This window comes from Peromyscus leucopus, chromosome 3 (genome assembly GCF_004664715.2).
Source record: "Peromyscus leucopus breed LL Stock chromosome 3, UCI_PerLeu_2.1, whole genome shotgun sequence".
In the NCBI taxonomy this organism is placed as follows: Eukaryota; Metazoa; Chordata; class Mammalia; order Rodentia; family Cricetidae; genus Peromyscus; species Peromyscus leucopus.
Window position 1 is genome coordinate 148,456,387 of NC_051065.1, and position 21,764 is coordinate 148,478,150.

At 43.0% G+C, this 21,764-nt stretch overlaps 1 protein-coding gene across 1 annotated transcript; it reads left to right on the forward strand.

Annotated features, from left to right (window-relative positions):
* Positions 1-5,266: 5,266 nt before the first annotated feature.
* Positions 5,267-17,021, forward strand: Klrg1 (killer cell lectin like receptor G1). Its single transcript, XM_028857839.2, has 5 exons — positions 5,267-5,463; positions 8,444-8,557; positions 9,730-9,899; positions 15,681-15,778; positions 16,107-17,021. Exons 1-5 carry the CDS (start codon positions 5,382-5,384, stop codon positions 16,216-16,218), a joined length of 576 nt encoding a protein of 191 aa, XP_028713672.1. The 5' UTR covers positions 5,267-5,381; the 3' UTR covers positions 16,219-17,021.
* Positions 17,022-21,764: the final 4,743 nt, after the last annotated feature.

Sequence of the window (21,764 nt, forward strand, 5' to 3'; positions counted from 1 at the left end):
AGAAAGGTACTGTTGTGTTGAATTGAGCTTACATCATCCGATGTCTTATATCTGGGCAGCCTTTTCCTCATCAAGAAGAAAATCATTGGACCAGGTGTGTTGACGCACGCCTTTAATCCCAGCACTCAGGAGGCAGAGGTGGGCAGATCTCTGTGAGTTTAAGGCCAGCCTGGGCTACAAAGCAAGTTCCTGGACAGCCAAGGCTATTACACAGAGAAATCCTGTTTAAAAAAAAAAAGCCACCATGACAAGACGCATGTGAAGATGCCAGTAAGCCACGAGCCACCTGGCAAGGTATAGATTTATAGAAAAGGGTTAATTTAAGTTATAAGAACAGTTAGCAAGAAGCCTGCCACAGCCATACAGTTTGTAAGCAATATAAGTCTCTGTGTTTACTTGGTTGGGTCTGAGCTGCTGCGGGACTGGCCAGTTAGAGAGATTTGTCCTGACTGTGGGCCAGGCAGGACCAGAAAAACTCTAGCTACACCACAGAAAAGAAGAGAAATCATTAGTGAGAAATAATTTTCTAAAATTACTACTGATTTTTTTTTTGTGTGTGTAGTAGTTTCACTAGTTACTGAGGAAAGAAATCAATTTTTTTTCATGATTATGTATTTGTTGATTTCACTTTCATTCAGCAAGCTTTTGTTTCTAATGTTTTGCAATTCTGAATTGGGTACAAGTGTTCACTTGTAGTTGTTAGATAGGCTCAGTGTCATGACTAATATAATCACGAAGGATATCTTTGTACAGGTCTATTTAATTTTTGTTTTTGTTTTATTTTTTGAGACAGGGTTTCTCTGTGTAGCTTTGGTGCCTGTCCTGGATCTCACTCTGTAGACCAGGCTGGCCTTGAACTCACAGAGATCTGCCTGCCTCTGCCTCCTGAGTGCTGGGATTAAAGGCGTGTGCCACCACCGCCTGGCTATTTCATTTTATATCCATCTGACCATTTGTGACAGTCTTAGTAATGTCCTTTGCCCATTACCTTATAAGGCAAAAGGGACTCTGTAGTTGTGATTGACTTATATATAGAAAACATATATATCATTACTATGCAGCCCGGGATGTCCTGGAACTTGTGATCCTCTGACCTCAGCTTCCCAAGTGCTAGGATTATAGGCATGATTTAAGAATCTTGATTTGAGGGATTATGCTGGATTACACTCGTGTTTCCAGTGTGCTCAAGGGGGAGCCAGTGAGTCGGTTAGGAAGGTGGCACACTAAACCATAAATCAAGGAACACAGCGGCCTCCAGGCACCAGAGCCGTGAAGGAAGTTGGTTGTCTCCCGAGGGAAAGTAGTCCTGCCAACTCAGTGATGGCAGACTTCTGGAACATTCAGAAAAGAAATTGATATCATTTTGTGGCTCTCAGGTGTGTCATTGGGGGTTTGTTACAGCGATGATAGGAAACTAGCACACCGTTCCAGGCTTCTTTTGTTTGCCGTTCATTGACTTCTATATTTCTTTCTTTTTGTGCGCGCACGTGTGCGTGTGCGTGTGTGTGTGTGCGTGCGTGTGTGTGTGTGTGTGTGTGTGTGGTGTGTGTGTGTGCGAGCGCGCAAGGGTGCTTGCACATGGAGGCTAGGGGAGGATGCTGGGGTCAGCTCTCCACTTTATTCCTTGGAGAGGGCTGCTCTCTGAACCTGAAGCTTGGTGGGCAGCCAGCAAGCACCAGTGAGTCTTGTGTCTCCGCTCAGCACAATCCTGGGGTTGTAGGTGCATGCCGCTCTTGCCCAAAATTTTACATGAATGCTTAGGATTTGAACTCAGTCCTCATGCTTATGTGACAAGGGCTCTTACCACTGAGCCGTCTCCCCAGCCCTGCACAGTAAGTTTTTATAATCTATTTTTTCATTTGGTGACATTCATCACACATTACTCCCCCACCCCACACATGTGTATGTGTGTGTGTGTGTGTGTGTGTGTGTGTGTGTGTGTGTGTGTGTGTGTGTGTGTAGAGAGAGGTCTATGTTGGGCGTCTTCTGCAACTGTTCAAATAATAATAACAACAACTACTACTATTATTATTTTGAGACAGAGTCTCTCACCGAACCTGTAGCTTATCAACTTGGCTAGGCCTGTTGGCCAGTGAGCCCCAGGGATCCCCCTTCCTCTACTGTCTGTCCCAGGACAGGATTGCTGATGCATGCCACCATGACTGGCTTTTTATGTGGGTACCGGGGATCTGAACTCAGGTCCTTAGGCTTGCGTGCAAGAACTTTACTGACTAAGCCAACTCCCCAACCATGGTGTTATTCTACAGGCTCTTCATGTTCATTGATCTTTTCTCCTGAATGTTCCAATTTGCTCTTAACCATGTTCAGTTGTTTTTAAAGATTATGAATATTGTTCCAGAACATTTGATTGATTCTTTTTTGTAGTTTCCATTTCTTTGATGAGATTATTTAGCTCTTTATTCGTTCTGACCCTACCTCTTTTCGAAGTGCTTGAACATATTTTTGTAATCATTACGGTTCTTGTTTGCTGACTCCTTTCTCTATTTCATTATCTCTACTTAACGCTGTTTCCTCAGACGACGGTTTAAACGTGTTATGTGTCTGAGCATCAGTTTGACAAGGGGTGGACTTGTGGTGGTTAATACTGATTGTCAACTTGATGGGATGCAGAACGGTGGTTCTCAACCCGTGGGTCGCAACACCACAGGGTTCGCAACATCAGATATCCTGCATGTCAGACATTTACATTACACTTCATAATGGTAGCAAAATTGCAGGTATGAAATAACAATGAGGTCACCACAGCATGAGGAACTGGATGGATTAAAGGGTCGCAGCATTCGGAGGGTTGAGAGCTGCTGCTCCGGAGTCACCTAGGAGACAAACCTCTAGTGTCTCTGAAGGGAGTTTCTAAACCGAGTTACTGAGGTGCGAGGATCCACCCAAAATGTGGGCAGCAGCGTCGACCAAATGTGGTCCTAGACTCAAAAAGACAAACATAAGCAGAGCACCAGCATTCATCTCTCTTTGTGTCCTGACTTGCAGATTTAATGAGCCCAGCTGCCTCAAGCTCCTGTCACCAGACCTTTCTACCACGAGGGACCTAATTCCCTTCATCTGTGAGCCAAAATGAGCCCTCCTCCATCAACAGGCTTCTGCCAGGTGTTTGGTCATAGCAATAAGAAAATCAACTAATGCACCCAAATCACAGCACAAACTCACTGTGTAGTCAGGCTGGCCTTGAACTCATGACCCTCCTGCCTCGGCCTTCTCAGTACTGGACTTACAGGCACACACCATCACACCAGTCACAGCACACGACAGAATTTCCTTCCCCTTTACCACTGAATAATATTCAACTACACGTATAAGCTAAATTTGTTTTTTTTCCTTTTAAGGGTGTCAGTATTTGTCCTCATGTCTGTGGCTAGGTTGCTGGTGGATCTTTTTGCTGTTTTCCTAGGTTGTGTGTGTGTGTGTGTGTGTGTGTGTGTGTGTGTGTGTGGTGTGTGCATTACTAGCAAGCACTACACAGTTTCTGGTCTGACATTCAGCTTTTTGCTGTGCAGGGGGCCGTGTTAACGAGATGCAGTTTTATTTCATTGAGGAGCATCCTAGTTTTCAGTCACACCTGGGGTGGATTCCTCTGCAATCTTTCAGGTACCCCCCTCTGCATAGCTCTTCTCAGTTCCTGGGCCATGCACATTCCAGCCACCTTAGCAGCTGGTGAGTGTGACCTCTGCCCTGTTTAGGACTCCTTTTCCTGTTCTGAGTCAGAAAGGACCCATGGGGGCCAGGGTGGAGAGTTGTATTCACCTTAGTGACTCTCTTTTCTCAGAGGCCACAACTCACTCTCTCTCTCTCTCTCTCTCTCTCTATCTCTATCTCTATCTCTATCTCTATCTCTATCTGTGCATGTCTATTTGTAGGCGACAATTATCTTGGTTGGAGGACAAGTCCAGGACCTCTCTGTCATGGCTGGAAACAACTCTATTAGTTTTCATTAACTGTCCCTGGTTCTCTCTCTCTCCCCTCTTCTGTTTATTCACTCAATTTAGTGATGTCTTAGGTTTCTACTGCTGTAATAAAGCAGAGCCAGGCGGATCTCTGTGAGTTCGAGGCCACCCTGGCCTACAGAGTGAGTTCCAGGAAAGGCGCAAAGCTACACAGAGAAACCCTGTCTTGAAAAACCAAAAAAAAAAAAAAAAAAAAAAAAAAAAAAAAAAAAAAAACCCAAAACAACAACAACAACAACAAAAAACCCAACAACAACAACAAAAAACCCATAATGACAAGAAGCTACTTGGGGAGGAAGGGGTTTATTTCATCTGACTACCATGTAACAGTCCATCACTGAAGGAAGTCAGGGTGGGAACTCAAACAGGCAGGAACCTAAGACAGGAGCTGATGCAGAGGAGTGCTCTTACTACCTCGCTTCCCCGACCTTGCTCTGCCTGCTTTCTTATACACCCAGGCCCACCGTTCCAGCAATGGCACCACTCACAATGGGGCTGGGCTCTCCCACATCCATCACTAATTAAGAAAATGCCTACGGGTTTGTCTACAGGCCAGTCTTACGGAGACATTTTCTCATTTGAGAATCCCCTTTCCCAAATGACTCTGGCCTGTGTCAAGTTGGCAATAAACTAGCCAGGACAATGATCTCATCTGTTTTTCAATTCCCATGTTTTTCTTACTTGAGTTTTTATTGGCTTTCTTTAAAAATTAGTTTTATTATTTTTATTTTCTCCTACTAGAATAGTAGGAGAATAGTATCAATAGTATCAATTGCTGATACTTCATTAGTTTTCATTTCTCTTTGTAATTGTCTTTGCATAGAAAGATAAAGCAATGAGAAAAGGTCATGGTGTATTTGCCACTGTGAGGAATAAAGGTGAACATAACCTGGAAGAATGTTCTGGGCTGGATAGTGCTGTGTCACACTCTCAAAATACGTGGGAATCGGTTTCTCCCGTGACATAGGCCCATGCAGCCAGCAGCCCATCACACAAGCATTCATCACTACTCAGAAGGTCCCCGAGATGATGGCATCAGCTCTAGTTGGTGTCTATCTATTTTAGAAGGGAAGTCTAGGAACTCCTCACTTTTAGTGTCGAATCCATATGGAAACTTCTGGGCTTGAACACTGTTATCCCAGCAGGGCAAGATGAGATTGGGAGTCAGAGTGTGCCTACCGAACATCTAAGGAGTGTGCCACAGTTGCCCCTTAAAAGAGCAATTTGAATATTACGCTCTCTAGCAGCCCTAGAACTTGAATCATTTCCTGAAGAAATGCTTCTGTTTCTGTCAAGTTTCCTGCTGCTGTTTTACAGGATGGGCCATTTCCTCACTGCAAGGTGCATCTTCTCACCCTGCGCTCGCTCAACGCTCTCGACTGAGTGTGGCAGCCTTTGGTAGAGATGACTGACAGCGCAATTTACTACACATTGGAGCTGCCGGCTGCACCTCAAGTCCAAGATGAGTCCGGACGGAAGCCCAAAGGTGAGTTCACCACATCAGCACTGAAGCCTGGACCGAGGGCGAGTGGAGAGGAGAGCAGTCGGGAGGACAGAGTGCAGGAAACGAGGACAGTGTGAAGAGATGCTGTGGGGTTCAGTTTGCAGTGCCGATGTGCGATATGGACTTTTGGTGGAGCACAGCTGTGATCTTTTCTAGGCACGTCTGCGATGCTGATGCCAAGCAGTGGCAAAGCCATTTTTTTGGTTAATTTTTTTCTTTATTCTTAAGGATTTTTATACATTTAGATAAGCATGCTGTTCTTTACTGATCTGATCTAAAAAAGTAAGAGCTTTGCGAGAGAATTTTGTCTGCTGTCAAGCTTGGAGCAATTTACTTTAACTGTTGAAATCCTACCATCTCTGCTTCCCCCCGCATGGTGTGGAGAAAGCAACAGCCCTATTGAGGGGCAATGGTAAGACTTCTTGAGAGGAGAAATGGATCCATGCATGCGGATTTGTTTCCTGTTTCCCCTTCTCATATTGCAACGGACTGGTGATGGGAAAAACACACTGAGCTCTGCAGATGCCTGGTTCTGTGATCTGGGGTGGGGGTGGGGGGCAGGCAGCACCAACAGCCACCAAAACATTTGCTGTGCAGATTCCCATCTGAGACGGGGACCAGTGTAAATGCCAGGATTAATACTTGATTTCACGTCTCAAGCAGTGACTAGCAGAGGATACATTCTCCTCTGTAGTTTTGTGGACTTTCCTGTTTGCTGTACAACCTTTCATCATGTCTTCCTTTTTTTTGGTTACAATTTTTAATGCCGCCTTTTGAAAACATTGCCATATTTTCTAAATCATGGGTATTTCTGTTTCTACAAAACTATATAGAACTATGCATCTTTATATATGTGAGTTTTTCTCTATATGTTCTAATTTGTGAGGAACAGAAATATTAAGTCCAAAGAAATGTGTATTTGAAGTATAGAACTTAATACTATATGTTATATACAGTACTGTATGTTACATAAAGAACCTAAATAGTTGGAAGTAATATATACATAAAATAAAATTTTTGTTTTACTTATGTTCTTAAGTTGGATGATGGCTACCCAAATACAAATATAATTTGATGACCATTTTTCTTCATTTAGCAAACAACTACAAATGAGTGTTTTTAATTTCATTATTAAGTCATCTCTGAGGTAGACTTGGTGGCTCACGTCTTTAATCTCAGCATTAAAGGAGGCAGAGGCAGGTGGATCTCTGGGAGTTCAAGGCCAGCCTGGTCTACAGAGCAAGTTACAGTACAGTCAGGGCTACACAGAGAAACCCTGTTTCGGGTGGGAGGTGGAGGTGGGGGAACCATAAATTAAAAAAAGTCATCTATGCCACAAATCTGGTGTATTAGTTATCTATCTATCTATCTATCTGTCTGTCTGTCTGTCTGTCTGTCTATCTATCTATCTATTTATTTGAGTCAGGGTCTTTCTATGTAACTCTGGCTGTCCTGGAACTCACTCTATAGATCAGGTTGGCCTCAGACTCACAGAGATCTACTTGCTCCTGCCTCCTGAGTGCTGGGATTAAGGGTGAAATCTATTTGTTTATTGTGGTTTGTGTCATATACTGCTAGTGATCTGGGATTCATGAGTCAAAATATTTATCATGCTAAACTCTTATGAACCCCTCTCATTGTGAAATTACTTTAAGAAACGGAGAATTCTTCATAGATACAAGTGTATAAGAATAATTTATCTAAAATTTGAGAGGCACATGAGACTAAATTAGAAAAATTGAATTCTCTTTCTCTTTCTGAGACAGAGTCCCATGTAGACCAAGTTGGCTCCGAATTTGTTGTATAGCAAGGATGACCTTGAATTACTGACCCTTCTGCCTCTACGTCCCAAATGTTGGCATTATAGTCATGAGCCACCATATCCAGCTTCAAAACAATTGTTTTATTTAAAGATAACCAAAGCGATAAAAAAATCTTTACAATTGCTCTTTTCACATAATTTCCACACCACCAAACTATAAGACATCTGTGATTTTTAAACAAAAATCTGAGAAAAATATTTTCACTTTCAAACTAGAAATACAATATTCTTAGAGGCTGTGTAGCCATAGTTTATATGACACAATGCTCCATCCTTACACAAGGCCAACCTGTTCTTATTATATTTCCAATAGTTACATGCAAAACAAGGTGGATTTTATCATCTTCATCTGAGATGAAGGTTATTTCATTTCACTTTAAATTTTATTTATTTAAAATTTGAAGGATATAAAAGAAAACAAGCCAAAGTGTCTCGCTTCTGTTTCTTCTCCTAACCAACCTCCCATTTCCTCTCTACAAGGAAAAACACTATGGAATACCTGGATGGACTTCCAAGTTTGATCTTAGCAAAAGACAGAGAAGTGATCTTGGATAGACTTTAATGATATCAAGCATCCCCTGTTCTGAGGAATATGTCTTTCTCTTAGTTATACATTTAAAAATCACTTCACATTGGCTTAAAAAATCCCTCTTCAGAAGCTACATATTTCATGGATATAAATATATTTGGCTGGTCTTTTGTTGATAAAAATTTAGATTTTTAGTTGATAGATTTAGACATTCAGCCTTTTCTTCCTATAGGCAGATGTTGCTGCCTTATAAGTATGGTATTTTGCACTTGTGTGAGTATCTGTAGAAAAATGTTTCTCTAGGAGAAATTGCTGGGATGAAAGGCAAATGCTTTGCAGTTTTGGTAAATATGCCAAATTGTCCTTCAGTTCCCAAAAGGCAGAGACTGTCTACATACTAGCTCACTATCCAAGTGTGCGAGCATAAAAGCCACAATCCTAAAGGCAAGAGTTTCCTTTAACTCGAAAGCAAGTGCCAGACCGAACTAGCAAAGAAACCTGTGTGGCCTGGGTCTCTGTTTTCCGAGGTGGAATTGCTTCAAGACACCCGAGCTTCTTGCCTGAGTTTCTATGTCTGGCTCAGGGTCTTGCTTTGGATTGTGTCTCCGCAGCTGCCTTACCCAGGCCCCGCAGTCTTTCCTGCCTTGTGACCGTGGCTTTGGGGCTTTTGACCATGATTCTCATTCTCATGAGCTTGCTGATGTACCAACGGATCCTGTGCTGTGGTAAGTGCTGACTTCACCCCAGATTAACCTTGCATTCTATCTGAAAAAGCAAGATGACTGTCAGTGACAGAGCTTTACAGACTTCACCTCTGGGAGAAACTCCCAGAAAGTTGGGACTTTCTGATCCAGGCTGATTGTACCACAATTGTCCGGAAAAGGCGCAAGTCCACAAAATGCAATTAACACTTCAGTTTGCAGACCCCAATCCTGGTCACCTTCTCACGGTACCTAGTTTGTGTGCAGAGCTCTTCCCACTTTCTAGCTCCCAGTCTAGAATATGTAGTCTGACCACAGTTGTATGTGTTTATGTGCTCTCATGGTCCCATGGCAGAACGGCTTATGGTGACTTTATGCAAATGTGTCTCGTGGGAGGAGAAAACCAATAGATTGTGGAACCTTATTTGAAGTCCCGAGATGTTTCCACAGTGCCCACTCATTTCAAGTGCTTTAAAAGAATGAGGATTGTATCTTCTAGAAAAACCCAGCAAGGAGAATTCTAGCTCTTTTCACTTTAGCATCTGATGTGCTTTTCTGTCAGAAAAAAATTTATATATATATATTTTTTTTCTGTCAGAAAAAATTATATATATATATATATATATATATATATATATATATTCAAGTAAGTCAGTTTTTCTGAGTATAAAAATTCTTTCCAATTTCTATTGGCTCCAGATGATCACATCTGTTGTTGGTTCTTTCTGGTTTGTTTCCTTTTCCAGTACACATCGTGGCATGCTGTCTTGAGGCTGGACATCTTGAATGATTCTGCCCATGTAGTCATACATGATGGATGTACCCTTGTAGCTACACAGTGAATGCACTGGGCATATACAGACAGTACATAGATATGTGCCATGCAGATGCATGCATCCTTTATGCAGCGTGTATGTATCACATGCATACAGATGATTTTCAGTGTACTGCGCACTCTGCAATCCTCAGGCAGACCAGACCTTCTGTCAGAATCCAAGCTCGCTTAGCGGTGTGTACATCAGAACTGATGAGCTGGATGTTGCGGACCATTCAGTTTGAGGCCGCGTGTTATGGATTTCCTTAAACTTTAGTTTGAAAAAGGGTAGGGCAGGATAGACACTGGAGATGCCATGTTTTCTTATACCTCCCTTTTACTTTGGTCCAAAAAGATGTGAGCTGTGTCCTCTTCCTTCTAGGCTCCAAGGATTCTGTGTGTGCCCACTGCCCCAGCTGCCCCAACTTCTGGATGAAGAATGGTAGCCACTGTTACTATTTCTCAGTGGAGAAAAGGGATTGGAATTCTAGTTTGGAATTCTGTGCAGACAAAGGCTCACAACTCCTTACGTTTCCGGATGAACAGGAAGTGGTAAATAAAAACATGTAGAAAATAGAGAGCTATTTCCCCCTCCTACTCTCTTCCTCTCCCCTCCCCCATTCATTCCCTCCTTTTAGATGAGATCTTACTATGTAGTCCAGGATGGCTTTGAACTTATGATCTTCCTGCCTCAGCCTCCTAGCTTTTGTATGCGTGTGCGTGTGCGTGTGCGTGTGTGTGTGTGTGTGTGTGTGTGTGTGTGTGTGTGTGTGTGTTGGAGGTGAGAGGGTAGCAAGCATTTCAGCAAAGAACTAGGGCCTAAAACACAGACTTAGTTAAAAGGCATTAGGTCCTGAAACACACAGGCCAACAAAGCAGCAGTGATTTCTACAGAGTCTGTGGAGGAGGAAAGGAGAGGGATGCGGGACAGAAGGAAGGGCCGCGCTAGGGACTGATGTCCTCACCTGACTGTTTGTTTCCTTTTCCTTCATTGGAATGCAGTAGATTCTAAACTTGGAACTGTCCAGAAGGTTGAGTTAAGAAGGAGAGAAAACTAGGGCTCCTGTTTCCTAAGTTCCCCCTCCATACTTCTGCTGGTCCTAGAGGAGGTTAGTGGTGTGAGGAGTTGATATCCTGGCACAAGCTTGACCAGACTCCATTACAATTCCATGTCAAAAGAAAGGAAGAAATCTTAGTTGGGTTTTTCACGTTAACGTCTTGATTTTTTTTTTTGTTTTGATATTACTGTTTGCTTTAATTTGGGGGAAATAAAATCAAATCACAGAGAACAGTTAATTAGTAATTGAAAGGTAGGGATTTTGTAGCCCAGGCTGGTTTCAAATTCATGATTTTCTGGACACAGCCTTCTTCTCAGGTTAACCCTACTGGAATTAAAGGAGTCCACTACACAGCTGGTATGCTAATTCCTATTTTGAGAATAGATGACAAATTTAGTTTATTTTCTCTCAAAAGAACACGTATACACTTGAAATCCTGGAAGGATCTGAACTCCAAACCATTCCTCAGAGATTTGCTTTACCTGCACCCCTTTTCTAAGCCAAAGTGGAAGAGATACACTGGAATCTTTTCACTACGCAGGGGAAACTATTTTCGGGAACTTTCGTAGCAACTGGTTTCCTTTTGTTATAGCTGTTTTGAGGATCAATAGCAAAAGTGAGCAATTAGCTCGAAAGGTTTGCCTCCCAAGCTACAGACACAGCCTCAGTGAGTCACACCACAAGACAAGTGAGAAATGGCCACAGAGAACATAAATCATACCATGCGCTAAAGAGTTTGGGAAGGGCTAAGATGTGGAGAGTCTGAGAGCTGGCGCCGTCTCTGTCTTTCTGCCCAGAGGAGGAGGGGGTTCTAGAGGGATTTTGTCTTTCTTTCCTTATGTTTCCTGGCTCCTGTACCCACTGCAGAGAACACTCGCTAGAGTTTAGTCAGCTGCATTTCCAAAATGAGACTGCTTTCTCTTAACCCCAGAGCCCTGGGTTCCAGTCAGCGTTGGAGGGTGTCGAGTGCCCCTGATGGATTTAGTAACAGCTACTATAAGTTTCTTTCCACATTCTCGTGGGTTCTTACTTGATTCTTTTTTTTTTTTTTTCTCTCTCCACCTTTTGTCAAATTCTATAACAAAACGGTAGGTTGGTAGAGTGCGCTCTCCCACTGTTCTCAAGGTAAGACTTGCTTACTATATTACAGTATGAGCAATACTCCCAGCTTCATGCATGGCCTGGAAATCTACCGAAAGACCACATTTAAGAGCAAAAACCTGGGCCTGGTGGCACGTGCCTGTAGTTTCACCACTCAGTAGGCTGAAGCAGGAGACGCATATGCTCTGGGCCACCCTGGGCTACAGTGAAACTCTGCAACTATACAGGCCTATTAATACTGAAAACTTTCAGAGCAACCAGATGGTTCCGTGAGTAAAGGTGCTTGCCACCAAACCTGACAACCTGAGTTCGATCCCTGGAACCCATGCCATAGAGGGACGGGACTGAGTCCTGCAAGTTGTCCTCTGACCTCCACGTATGCGTGCTGTGGCCTGCCCCACCTCCCCTAACATAAATAAGTAAATAATTTAAACGTTTTAAACTGGCATTCCCTTGGTGTAAAATACTCCCTCAGAATTAATTTGCTACAAACTGAGGCTATATGATTATTATTTTTTAAAAAACAAACAAACAAAAAAACAACTTAGTTGATTTCTTTTCAGCCCTGTCCTGAGCCTGGTTACAATTATTTTCAAATCATGTTTTTTTCTTTTCTTTACCATTCAATGTCCTTTTGGGTTTATTTAAGGCTCCCTAAGGCAGCAAATCCATTGTTTTAAGACCTCAGGGAAACTTAGTGTTTTTCAAGTTGAAACCTCCATGCATTGCTGCAAGCACTTCACATGGTTTTGACAACAGGACACATTCTGTTTAGAAACACACATCCTGTTGTGTGTTGACACCTTATGTCTGACGTTGTGCTGTTAACAGATAACACTATTTCACTTTTTTTCTTCCATCTAGTGCTAAATTATTCTAGGTAATTGTTAAAATTTGTGAAATATTTTATTTTTAGAGATTATTTAATATTTGGATTTATTCTAATATTGTTTAAGTCTTTTCAAACTCTTAAGATACAATTCTACCCATGTTTAATTATTATAAGCTTTGATTATAGTCACATCCATTATTTTTCTTTGGGCAGCTTGGTTATGTTTTAGTTATTAAAACTGTGTTGATCCATCAAAACATCTGACTATTTAATAGTTCTTTTGTGTGACTGGCTTTCCTCAATATGTATTAAAGTAGCTCAGATGCATTCCATGGACCATATTAATTTGGAAACTTAAGGAAGGTACTTTTGTGCCTTAAAGATAGTTTCATTTTAATTAAAAGTATTACCTACAAGTTGTGTGTATATATACATATATTTGCATATAGTATAGAATAGAGTATATATGCAATATATATGGTTTTTGTTTGTTTGGTTTGGAGACAGGCTTTCTCTATGTAGCTCTGGCTGCTCTGGAACTCACTCTATAGACCAGGCTGGCCTCAAACTCAGAGATCCACCTGCCTCTGCCTTCTGAGTGCTGGGATTAAAGGCCTGTGCCACCAAGCCCAGTTTAAAGTTTAAACATTGACCTTAGAAAAAGAGGAAAGGGAAAGAAAAATATGCACTTGTTTAATTTTTTAATTAAAATTTAAAAATAACATCTTTGTTTCTTATTTTTAGTTTTCGCATTTTTTTCCCCTCTCAAGCAAACATTAATCGTTCCGGAAGTGACACAACACCCAAGTGTTCCATTTCGTACTCTCTTCGTGGGATAAGAGTCCTGAGTAACACCCTTGGGTGAATTTTTACTGTTTCTTCAGTCAGACACATGTACACGTGTCCACACACTCCAGTGAACCAATCAGAAAACAGAAAAATAATTTTATCTGTGTTTGAAGGCATTTTCCACACGGGATGCCCTTCAAGTATGAGTGATATGGTGAAAATTTTGAATATCTGGGTTCATCTTGAGGAGAAAGGGCTGATCAAGTGGCTTAGCATCACATAATAAACCAGCGCAAGCAGGGAGTTAATGGACGTGCTCTTCATTAGTCCGCTTCCTCCTTTGCAGCTGATGAGAAAATGCAATGAATATTTTCCTTTTCTCTTATGGTGAGGGAGACTGATCCAGAGCCCTGTATGTACGAGATAATCGCTTTACTACCGAACCCCAGCCCCAGCCCAAGAAATGAAAGGTTTTCTTAGAGCGCCAGGGAGAAAGCCGACAACACACTTTTCTCTTTTAATTCAAGCCATCTTTTTAGCAAGTGAGCTTAGAAATGCATGACGGTCCAAGCCACCCCCCCCACCCCCCACATGCGCACTTAGGACTCTGGCGAGGCAAAAGGGGCGGAGATTTATGTCTAGGAGGCTTTTGCCTCTCCTGGCGGGACACCTGACTCCACAGCCTACTGCTCCAGACGTACTTGCTGGACAGAGTTTCCTATATTTCCTCAGGGTGTTGGGCAGATTGTAAGCAAGAGTTCTTGCCATTACCGTGATTATAGTTAGTCAGAAGACACAAAGCCATGAACAAATATGCTAACATGCTTTGGAGACAATGTGCAGCTGGAGGTAACAGTAACTGTGGACACTGTTTTACATGGACCCCTCAGAAGCTGGACCGAGGCCTGCACGGTGACAGCCATGTGAAAATCCAGGGGGAGGGTGTTACAGTAAGAAGGAAACGCTGTGCAAAGACCTCAGGCAACAATGTGCTTGGCCTGTTAGAAAAAAACAGAAAGAAGGATGATGGGGCTGGAAGTTGGTGGATAAGTGGTCGGCAGGGCCCAGATCTTGCAAGCTTTTGTGTGTGTAATGAAAACCTGAAACCCAGCGAAGAGAACATAGAGGAGATTCCGGGCTGAGTAAACAGCACGGGAGGTTTTCAGGGGTCTGCCATCCCTGGGCATGCAGAGAGAGCTTATTCTTCACTGGACTTTGAGCAGAGCCCTTTCTTCTTGCTGGTGAGGATGCGGTCAGGCGAAGACCGTCAACAGCAGAGCCCATACATTCCTTCTCTTCAGCCACTATCTGGCAGGAATAGAACAAAAATGACGGCCAAATGGGACATTTAGTAGCGTCATGATGACAACAGAGTTGGAATTTCACTGGGCTTGTTCCATTCCTAATGAAAGACTATTTTCTCCAAAGGAAATTGTTCAACCAATGCTAATCTAAAATACCATAAAAAGGTCATTCAAGTAATTCAACCCAAATTCAATTAATTAAGCTGTCACTGGAAAATATTGAAAATGCAATTATTCATTATGTGAATGCTCAACCTTACAACAAGATTAATCTTCTTGGATTTATTCTTTGTTCTGCTTAATGCATTGGGCAGTTCCCCCAGGGCATAAACATCTTCATTTGATTGTACCATGGTACAGAGCAAAGCATCGTTTATCTTGGTCTGCCACACATAGCACAGCACACAGGCAGGGGTACTTAGTTTAATTCCACCTTAAGACCCATGGCCTTACGTCCTCCTGCCCCCTTGTCAAATACAAGATTAAGGATTTGAAGAATGAGCGTCTAGTGGGAGGACACACAGGCAGGCATATTGCTTTGAGTTTAGCTGTAGGTGGTTACTGCATGAGTGAGCTGAGTGCTTCCGAAGCAGGCTCGAGCTTCTTTCTGTTGAATGCCTATCAGGCTCCATCTCATCAGAAAGGAAGTCGCAATGGAAGGCAGAACGGTGGCAATGTCTTATCTGTTCCACTGTAAGAATGGGCTTGTAAACTAAAGGTCAGGGCTGGGAAGCAGCTCTTTGCAATAGACAGATTTCTGTTAGAACTCAGAGCCCCATTAAAATCGGGAGCTAAAGGAGGGATTAGTTATCTGGAGTGACTGTCTCAGCTCCGGTCATTGTAATAAAATCCTGGAGAGGATGGCTTAAACAACAGACGCTTACGGCTTTGGAGACCAGCATGGCTCCAAAAGTCAAGGTTCCTGCTCAGAGCCCCTTTCAACTCTTCCACGGCTGTCTTTCCTTTTCTTCTTGACTGTAGAGAGGGCGTCAGCTCTGTCTCTTCTTGTTTTAAGGGCACAGAATCCTGTCATGGGAACACCATCCTTATGACCTCTCGGAAGCCTAATTAACTCAGATACCATCACACTGGAAGTCAGGGATTCAACATATGAATTTTGGGGTACATAAGCATCCGGTCCTCACCCAGTTCTGAGAGAGTATAAGGATGATTATGTGATTCCCTCAAGGGGTCTCCAGTGTTCTGCATCTTTGTCGTCCTTATTCACCATCTTCAATCTCTCTCTCAGATCCCGTTCCGAGAGCTCTTGGGCATGGACTTTTACTGGATCGGCTTGAGGAACAATGATAGCTGGAGATGGGAAGGTGGCCCGGTTCTAAGCTTATGGTAAAGTCTTTGAGGAGTGAGGGCGTGAAAAAAGGGGAGGAAGGGAGGAAAACTGGGGGGCTTAGGAAGCAGAAGGAACACACAGCAGACAGCAGAGAGTAAAAAGGAGAGACGACAAGGAACAAAGACAGAGATGGACAGTGGTGATCCTAGGAAGGTCAAAAATGTGGTGACATTTTCAAGGGGCAGAGAAAGCCATTTATTCTCCTGCTGCTTTGGGACCTGAGGGATCTGAGAAGGGGACAGATTCAACTTTTTTCTTTCATGACTTTCAAGCCTTCAACTGTGCACGTTACCAAAAGCAACTGACACCTCTGATTGCTTACAGGATTTCGCGTAACAGCGTGATACAGAGATGCGGCGCCATCAACAGAGCTGGCCTTCAAGCCTCTAGTTGTGAAGTACCTTTGCAGTGGATTTGTGAGAAGACCATACACTGACGGATGCCACTATGTTCTGGGCCTTGGCTCTGCCACATGTCTTTAAAAAGAGGGAACTGGCCTGGGAAATCTTTGTTCACAAATGTATGCTTCACAAATACCAAACCTGCTATGATATGCCATCAGACAGAGGACTAGCATAGCCTCCTGGGGGTGACATTTTCCTGCTGGGCTTTCTTGGAGACTCTTTAAGTAAGTATTATGTTAGCCATTTAAAGTCTAGATCTGGGCAAATGAAATAGATCAAGTTTGTTTTAATGGCTGTAGAAACTCACGCTGGCTCCCTCCCTCAGCCCTGCCTCTGCCGTCTCTGTCAATGATATTTGTGGAAAACTATTTATCCACACAGAGGAATGCAGCTCTGCCATGTTCACTTGTTACATGGAGATCAACTGGAAAGAAAGACACACACCTCATGTTCTCACTCACGCTTGGAAGCTAAACAAGTGTGTGCTGTAGCTGTAGGGAGAGGAGCAATAGTTACAGAGTCCGGGAGAGGAACGGAGCGGTCACGGTTGCTTAATGGTTTGCCTGGAGTGCCCTGTAGCTCAGTGGGGTGACAATAATGATCAGTAATTATTGTATGGCTACCAATTTATTGTGAATTTCAAAATAGCTAGAGGAAAGGACTATGGGTGTTCCCAAATGCCTGAGAGGATAGAGGTGCTGACCACTCTGACTGGATCACTGACATTTTATGCCTACATTGAAATATCGTGCTGTGCCCCACAAATGTGCACAATTATTATGTATCATTTAAAAATTAAAATCAAGTAAGTCACAATTAAAATTAAAAAAATACCGTTCTGCTCCATTTCTGTTTTATACTCTGATCTAATCTGAAGAACCGGGTGCATGTAGTATTTTGGTGAGGTCCTTTTCTGTACTGGCGTGAAGCGTACAGAATATGTGAGATAACGTGCGTTCTGTCTTTGGGCATTCTGTCCTACCCGTGGCTCTTGGTGCATGAAGTTTCATTCTAAAGCACTGCTTGCTTCGAGAAGACATGTCTGCAAGGGGTGGAGAGTGGATGAGGACAGCCTGCTGCTTTCTGCTGCCCAGCTCTTCACACTTACCCAGTGACCTCTGCTGCTTTCTGCTGCCCAGCTCTTCACACTTACCCAATGACCTGCACCTAATCTGCTTTTTCAAATAAGTTTGCATGAGTGTGGTTGAAGAAGCCAATGTGCGTCAGTTTCTGTTCTATGTGGTGAATGTGTGCTGTGTGTGAACTCAGTGATAGTCATTAATCTGATGGAGGAATTTTTATAGAGAAAACTTTACAGAAGTAATTTGTATGGTTGAGTCCTATCCTGATGTCTCCAAAGTGAGAAGACATCATTATTTCTTCTTGGCAGAGTTTGGACACAGGTGAGGAGAGAAGGGACCCTTTGATGCTGTACACAACAAGACTGAAGTAAATCTTGGTCTTTTGATGAATATTGATGGGTTGCCATATTTGTTTTCCTAGTCCACCTTCTACCACTCTATTTCAGCACCTAAGATCGTACCTATGCTCAGCAAATATTTAGTGAACAAGCTGGTGAACAAAACAAGAGAAGTGAAGAATATTTATTCTAGTTGTTTCTGTTAGGCCATGAGTTAGAGGGATTAAAGGCCAGAAGAAGTGTGTTCTGGCCCTTCTAGCCCACCCAAGTGAGTAGTAAGAAACTAACACCCCCAAAGGCAACAGCTGATTTAATTTGGACTTTATGTTCATAGAAGGAAGTGGGGGAGACACGTGCCCATCCTCCTACGATCTCTCAGTTTTGCTCCTGGATGAGGACACTCACAACTTATGGGTGTGGTGGCATTTTCCCCCACCTTGTTGGGATAATGATGATGACTCCATTTGGACCCTGGCTTGACTACTCGAAGGTGTGCTGATTCAGTTATTTATTCAGAGAGAAATGAAGGGGACAGTAGGCAGGATGTGCAGTTTCCTCTATGAAGAGTTCAGTTGCTGTGTAAGGATTTCTCACGGTTACCAGTGCTGAGTGTCACTTTTCACTTCGCTGTCCCCCGGAAGTGTTAGTACAGAAATCGCTCATTTCCAGCAGGGGATGGTGGCCATTTATTGATACTGAATTTTAATTTATTTAGTTTGTGTTGGCACATGTGGCACAGTGTGTGTGTGGAAGTCAGGACAATTTGTTGAGCTGCCTGCTCCTTCCACCAGGTGGCTTCTGGGGATGGAACCAGGCTTGGTGGCACACATCTTTACTCTTGGGCATTCTCTCCAGGTTGGAATAAGACGTTTACTTAAGATACTACCAGAATATTAATAAGATTAAGATAACCAAGAGAGGGAGAAACCTCTGTGGAGGGTATCTCAGACTATAGTTAAAATGGAAATACAACTGTATATTCTCTAGACAGTAGCAGGAATTGAGGCTTCTGTCACTTTGTGGTTTTTTTTTTTTTTTTTTTTTTTTTGAGACAGGGTTTCTCTGTGTAGTTTTGGTGCCTTTCCTGGATCTCGCTCTGTAGCCCAGGCTGGCCTCGAACTCACAAAGATCTGCCTGCCTCTGGCTCCTGAGTGCTGGGATTAAAGGCGTGTACCACCACTGCCCAGCTCTCTTTGTGTTTTTATTCCTTTCTTCTACTTTAATAAACAAATTTTGGAGCCTGAGAACAGAGATTAGCATCATAAAACTCCTCAGTGTGTGTCAGCGTCTTTATTGGGCCATGCATGTTTCTGATGTCTGTTTCTGCTTTTCACTGACGCCCACTGCGGTTCACCTTTCTGTCTGCTCCCATCTTTAGGAAGTGGACAGGTCTGGCCTTTCTTTCAAATGTAACTCAATGGTTTTTAAGACGCACCTCACTGCTTCACTGTTTTCTGTAGAGCTATGTCATTGAGACCTTGTCCACCCAAGCTGTGTGCAATTAATTCACCCTTTTGGCTGCTTCACAGCCTCTGGCATATGCTGTGTCCATTGTCTTAATGGCATATCTCTAGTTTGCCTCTAATTTCCCATCATTTTTTAAAGCCCATGTGAATATTTCTACATAGTCTTTTCCTGAGTTTTCTCTTCTTGGGAAATGGCCCTACTCTCTATGCTGCTGTTTAGATTTCAGACTGGAGTGCTGGAACTGGCAAAGAGTTAGGGGACTGGGAGAAGAGGCAGATTCTCCAAGGGACAGCATAACCCTTTCAAACACAGGGCAGTGGCAGAATGGGGTTTGTCTAGCATGCACCAGGCCCTGGTTTCTGTCCTCAGTATCACAGCCAGAGAAGAACAAACACTGGCATTTCAGCAAGTGATCCTCAATCTGCTTGTCACTGATGAGTTAGACATGGACCTTGGGCTGGGTAGTGGTGGCGCACACCTTTAACCCCAGTTCTCAGGAGGCAGAAGCAGGCAGATCTCTGTGAGTTTGAGGCCAGTCTGGTCGAGTTCCAGGACAGACTCCAAAGGTACACAGAGAAATCCTGTCTCAAACAAACAAACAAACAAACAAACAAACAAACAATCCCCCCTCCCCAAGTCATGGACCTTGGGGAAAGTGCCCAGACACTGGCCACAATCTAAAGGATAAACTGATGACAGCAAATATAATTAGCTATTCCTTCCTGGGCCAAAGCTAAGAGATGTTGAAAGATAAATTTCTGGTACTAAATGCAGTTAGCCAGCTCCTATCTCCAGCACCCATCCTGAGTTTTGAGCCACACAAGTCAGTTAAAAAGTTAAAGCCATAGTAACAGAAGGAGGTCAATCTTTCTTCTCTGTTGGCCTGAAGAAGCAGTGTGTGTGTGTGTGTGTGTGTGTGTGTGTGTGTGTGTGTGTTTCATTCAAGGTTCAAGCCATCCTGGGCAGAATGCAGTTTTCATTCATAAAATGTCTCAATGGACAGACTTGAGGCACCAGTTTTTTTCTTCTCCTAGCTTGTCTGTCAAACCTCCTTCTTTCTGCAGTTCTGGTTTTGTTAAATCACCCCTTTACCTTTCTTCTGGGTCTTGGTTTGTGGTCTGGGAAGATGCTGCAGGAGAAGTGTCCTTGACCCTAGGCCACCTCACCTCCAGGCCTAGGTGCGGCTAGTTCAGTGGTTCCCAACCTGTGGGTTGCGACCCCATTGGGGTGGCATATTAGATATCCTGAATATCAGATATTTACATCATGATTCATAACAGTAGCAAATGCAGTTAGGAAGTAAACAAAATAATTTTATGGTTGGGGGGGGGCACCACAACATGAGGAACTGTACTCAAGGGCCGCAGCATGAGGAAGGTTGAGAACCACTACTCTAGCTCTTTGGTAACAAAAGAACTTATCCATTTCTTCTCTTCTGTTTTCTTGTACACTCCATTGGCTGATTTTCTTATCTGTGCTAACCAAAGAGATTATCATTCACAGCTCCTCCCTTCGGGTTTAACTGTGGTACCTCAGCTGCTGTTTACTCGGATTAGTTACTGTGATGGTTTTCTAGTCACTTCTACCCTTTAAAACCAGTTCGAACACCAGGCCTGGAGGTGCAGACCTGAAATCCCAGCTACTTGAGAGGCTGAGGCAGGAGTATTGAAAGTTCAAGAAGAATCAAAGTGAGTTCCAGGCCAGTCTGTGCACCTCAGACTGTGTCTCAGTATAAAAAGTGGAAAGAATGCTGGGCCTGTACCTCGGTGGCACAGCACTGCCTGGCATGTGAGAGGACCCAGGTTCAATTCCTTGGATTGCTAAAATAAACAAAATAAACAAAAAACTAAAACCAAACCAGAGAACAAACACTCATACCTGAAAACCACCCCGAGCTAAGTACGATAAAAAGCATGTTTACTATTTTCCTTCTAAAATTATGACCTTAACCTGAGCATGCTCAGGAATGTATTTCTTAACCTTGCAACTGAGCAGGCTCAGAAATGAGCATGTGTGGGTGGCTCCTTGAATAAAATCCCCATGTTACCTTTATTTGAGGACCATTGCTTTGGGAATAACTCCCACGTTCTGCATGTGACAATTGTCTCACTCTTGTGTGTCTCGGCCACACTTGTTTGTCTTTCCTGTCACCAAGATGGAAACCCATTGTGGTCAGAAATGTTCCCCATGACTTTTTACCGTTCCTTCCCCCTCCCTTCCGTCTCCGCTACTAATTCTCACAAGCTTTATTTGGCACTATAGTTCAGATTGCATCTTTTGTGGGGACAGGGTCTCATGATGTGGATCAGACTTTCCTTGAACTCATGATCTTCCTGTCTCAGCTTTCTGAGTACTTGGACAACAGGCAGTGCCACCAGGCCTGGCTGGACTGCATCATTTACAGTTATAGTATCTAGAATTTTGAAGAATTATACAATGTGCATTTCCCCCTGTCTTCCTTTACTTAACACAATTGACACTCATCCATATTGTACATTTTTTTGTACTTTATTTTTCTGTGCTAATATTTCCTTATATGGATTTACCATGATTTGTGTATTCTTCCATGTGTTTATGGTCCTTTAGGTTGTTTCCAGTTTGAAAATAAAGTTGTTATGGAACCAAGTGTGATAGTGCACACCTGTAATCCCAGAACTGGGTAGAGTCAGGGTTCAAAGGTCACACTCAGGT

Excerpts from the sequence above, each read along its gene's own strand:
- Klrg1 (XM_028857839.2), top strand. The coding sequence starts at position 5,382 with ATGACTGACAGCGCAATTTACTACACATTGGAGCTGCCGGCTGCACCT. Across the intron at positions 8,558-9,729 it reads CCAACGGATCCTGTGCTGTG|GCTCCAAGGATTCTGTGTGT; the intron begins GTAAGTGCTGAC and ends TCTTCCTTCTAG. Across the intron at positions 9,900-15,680 it reads TTCCGGATGAACAGGAAGTG|ATCCCGTTCCGAGAGCTCTT; the intron begins GTAAATAAAAAC and ends TCTCTCTCTCAG.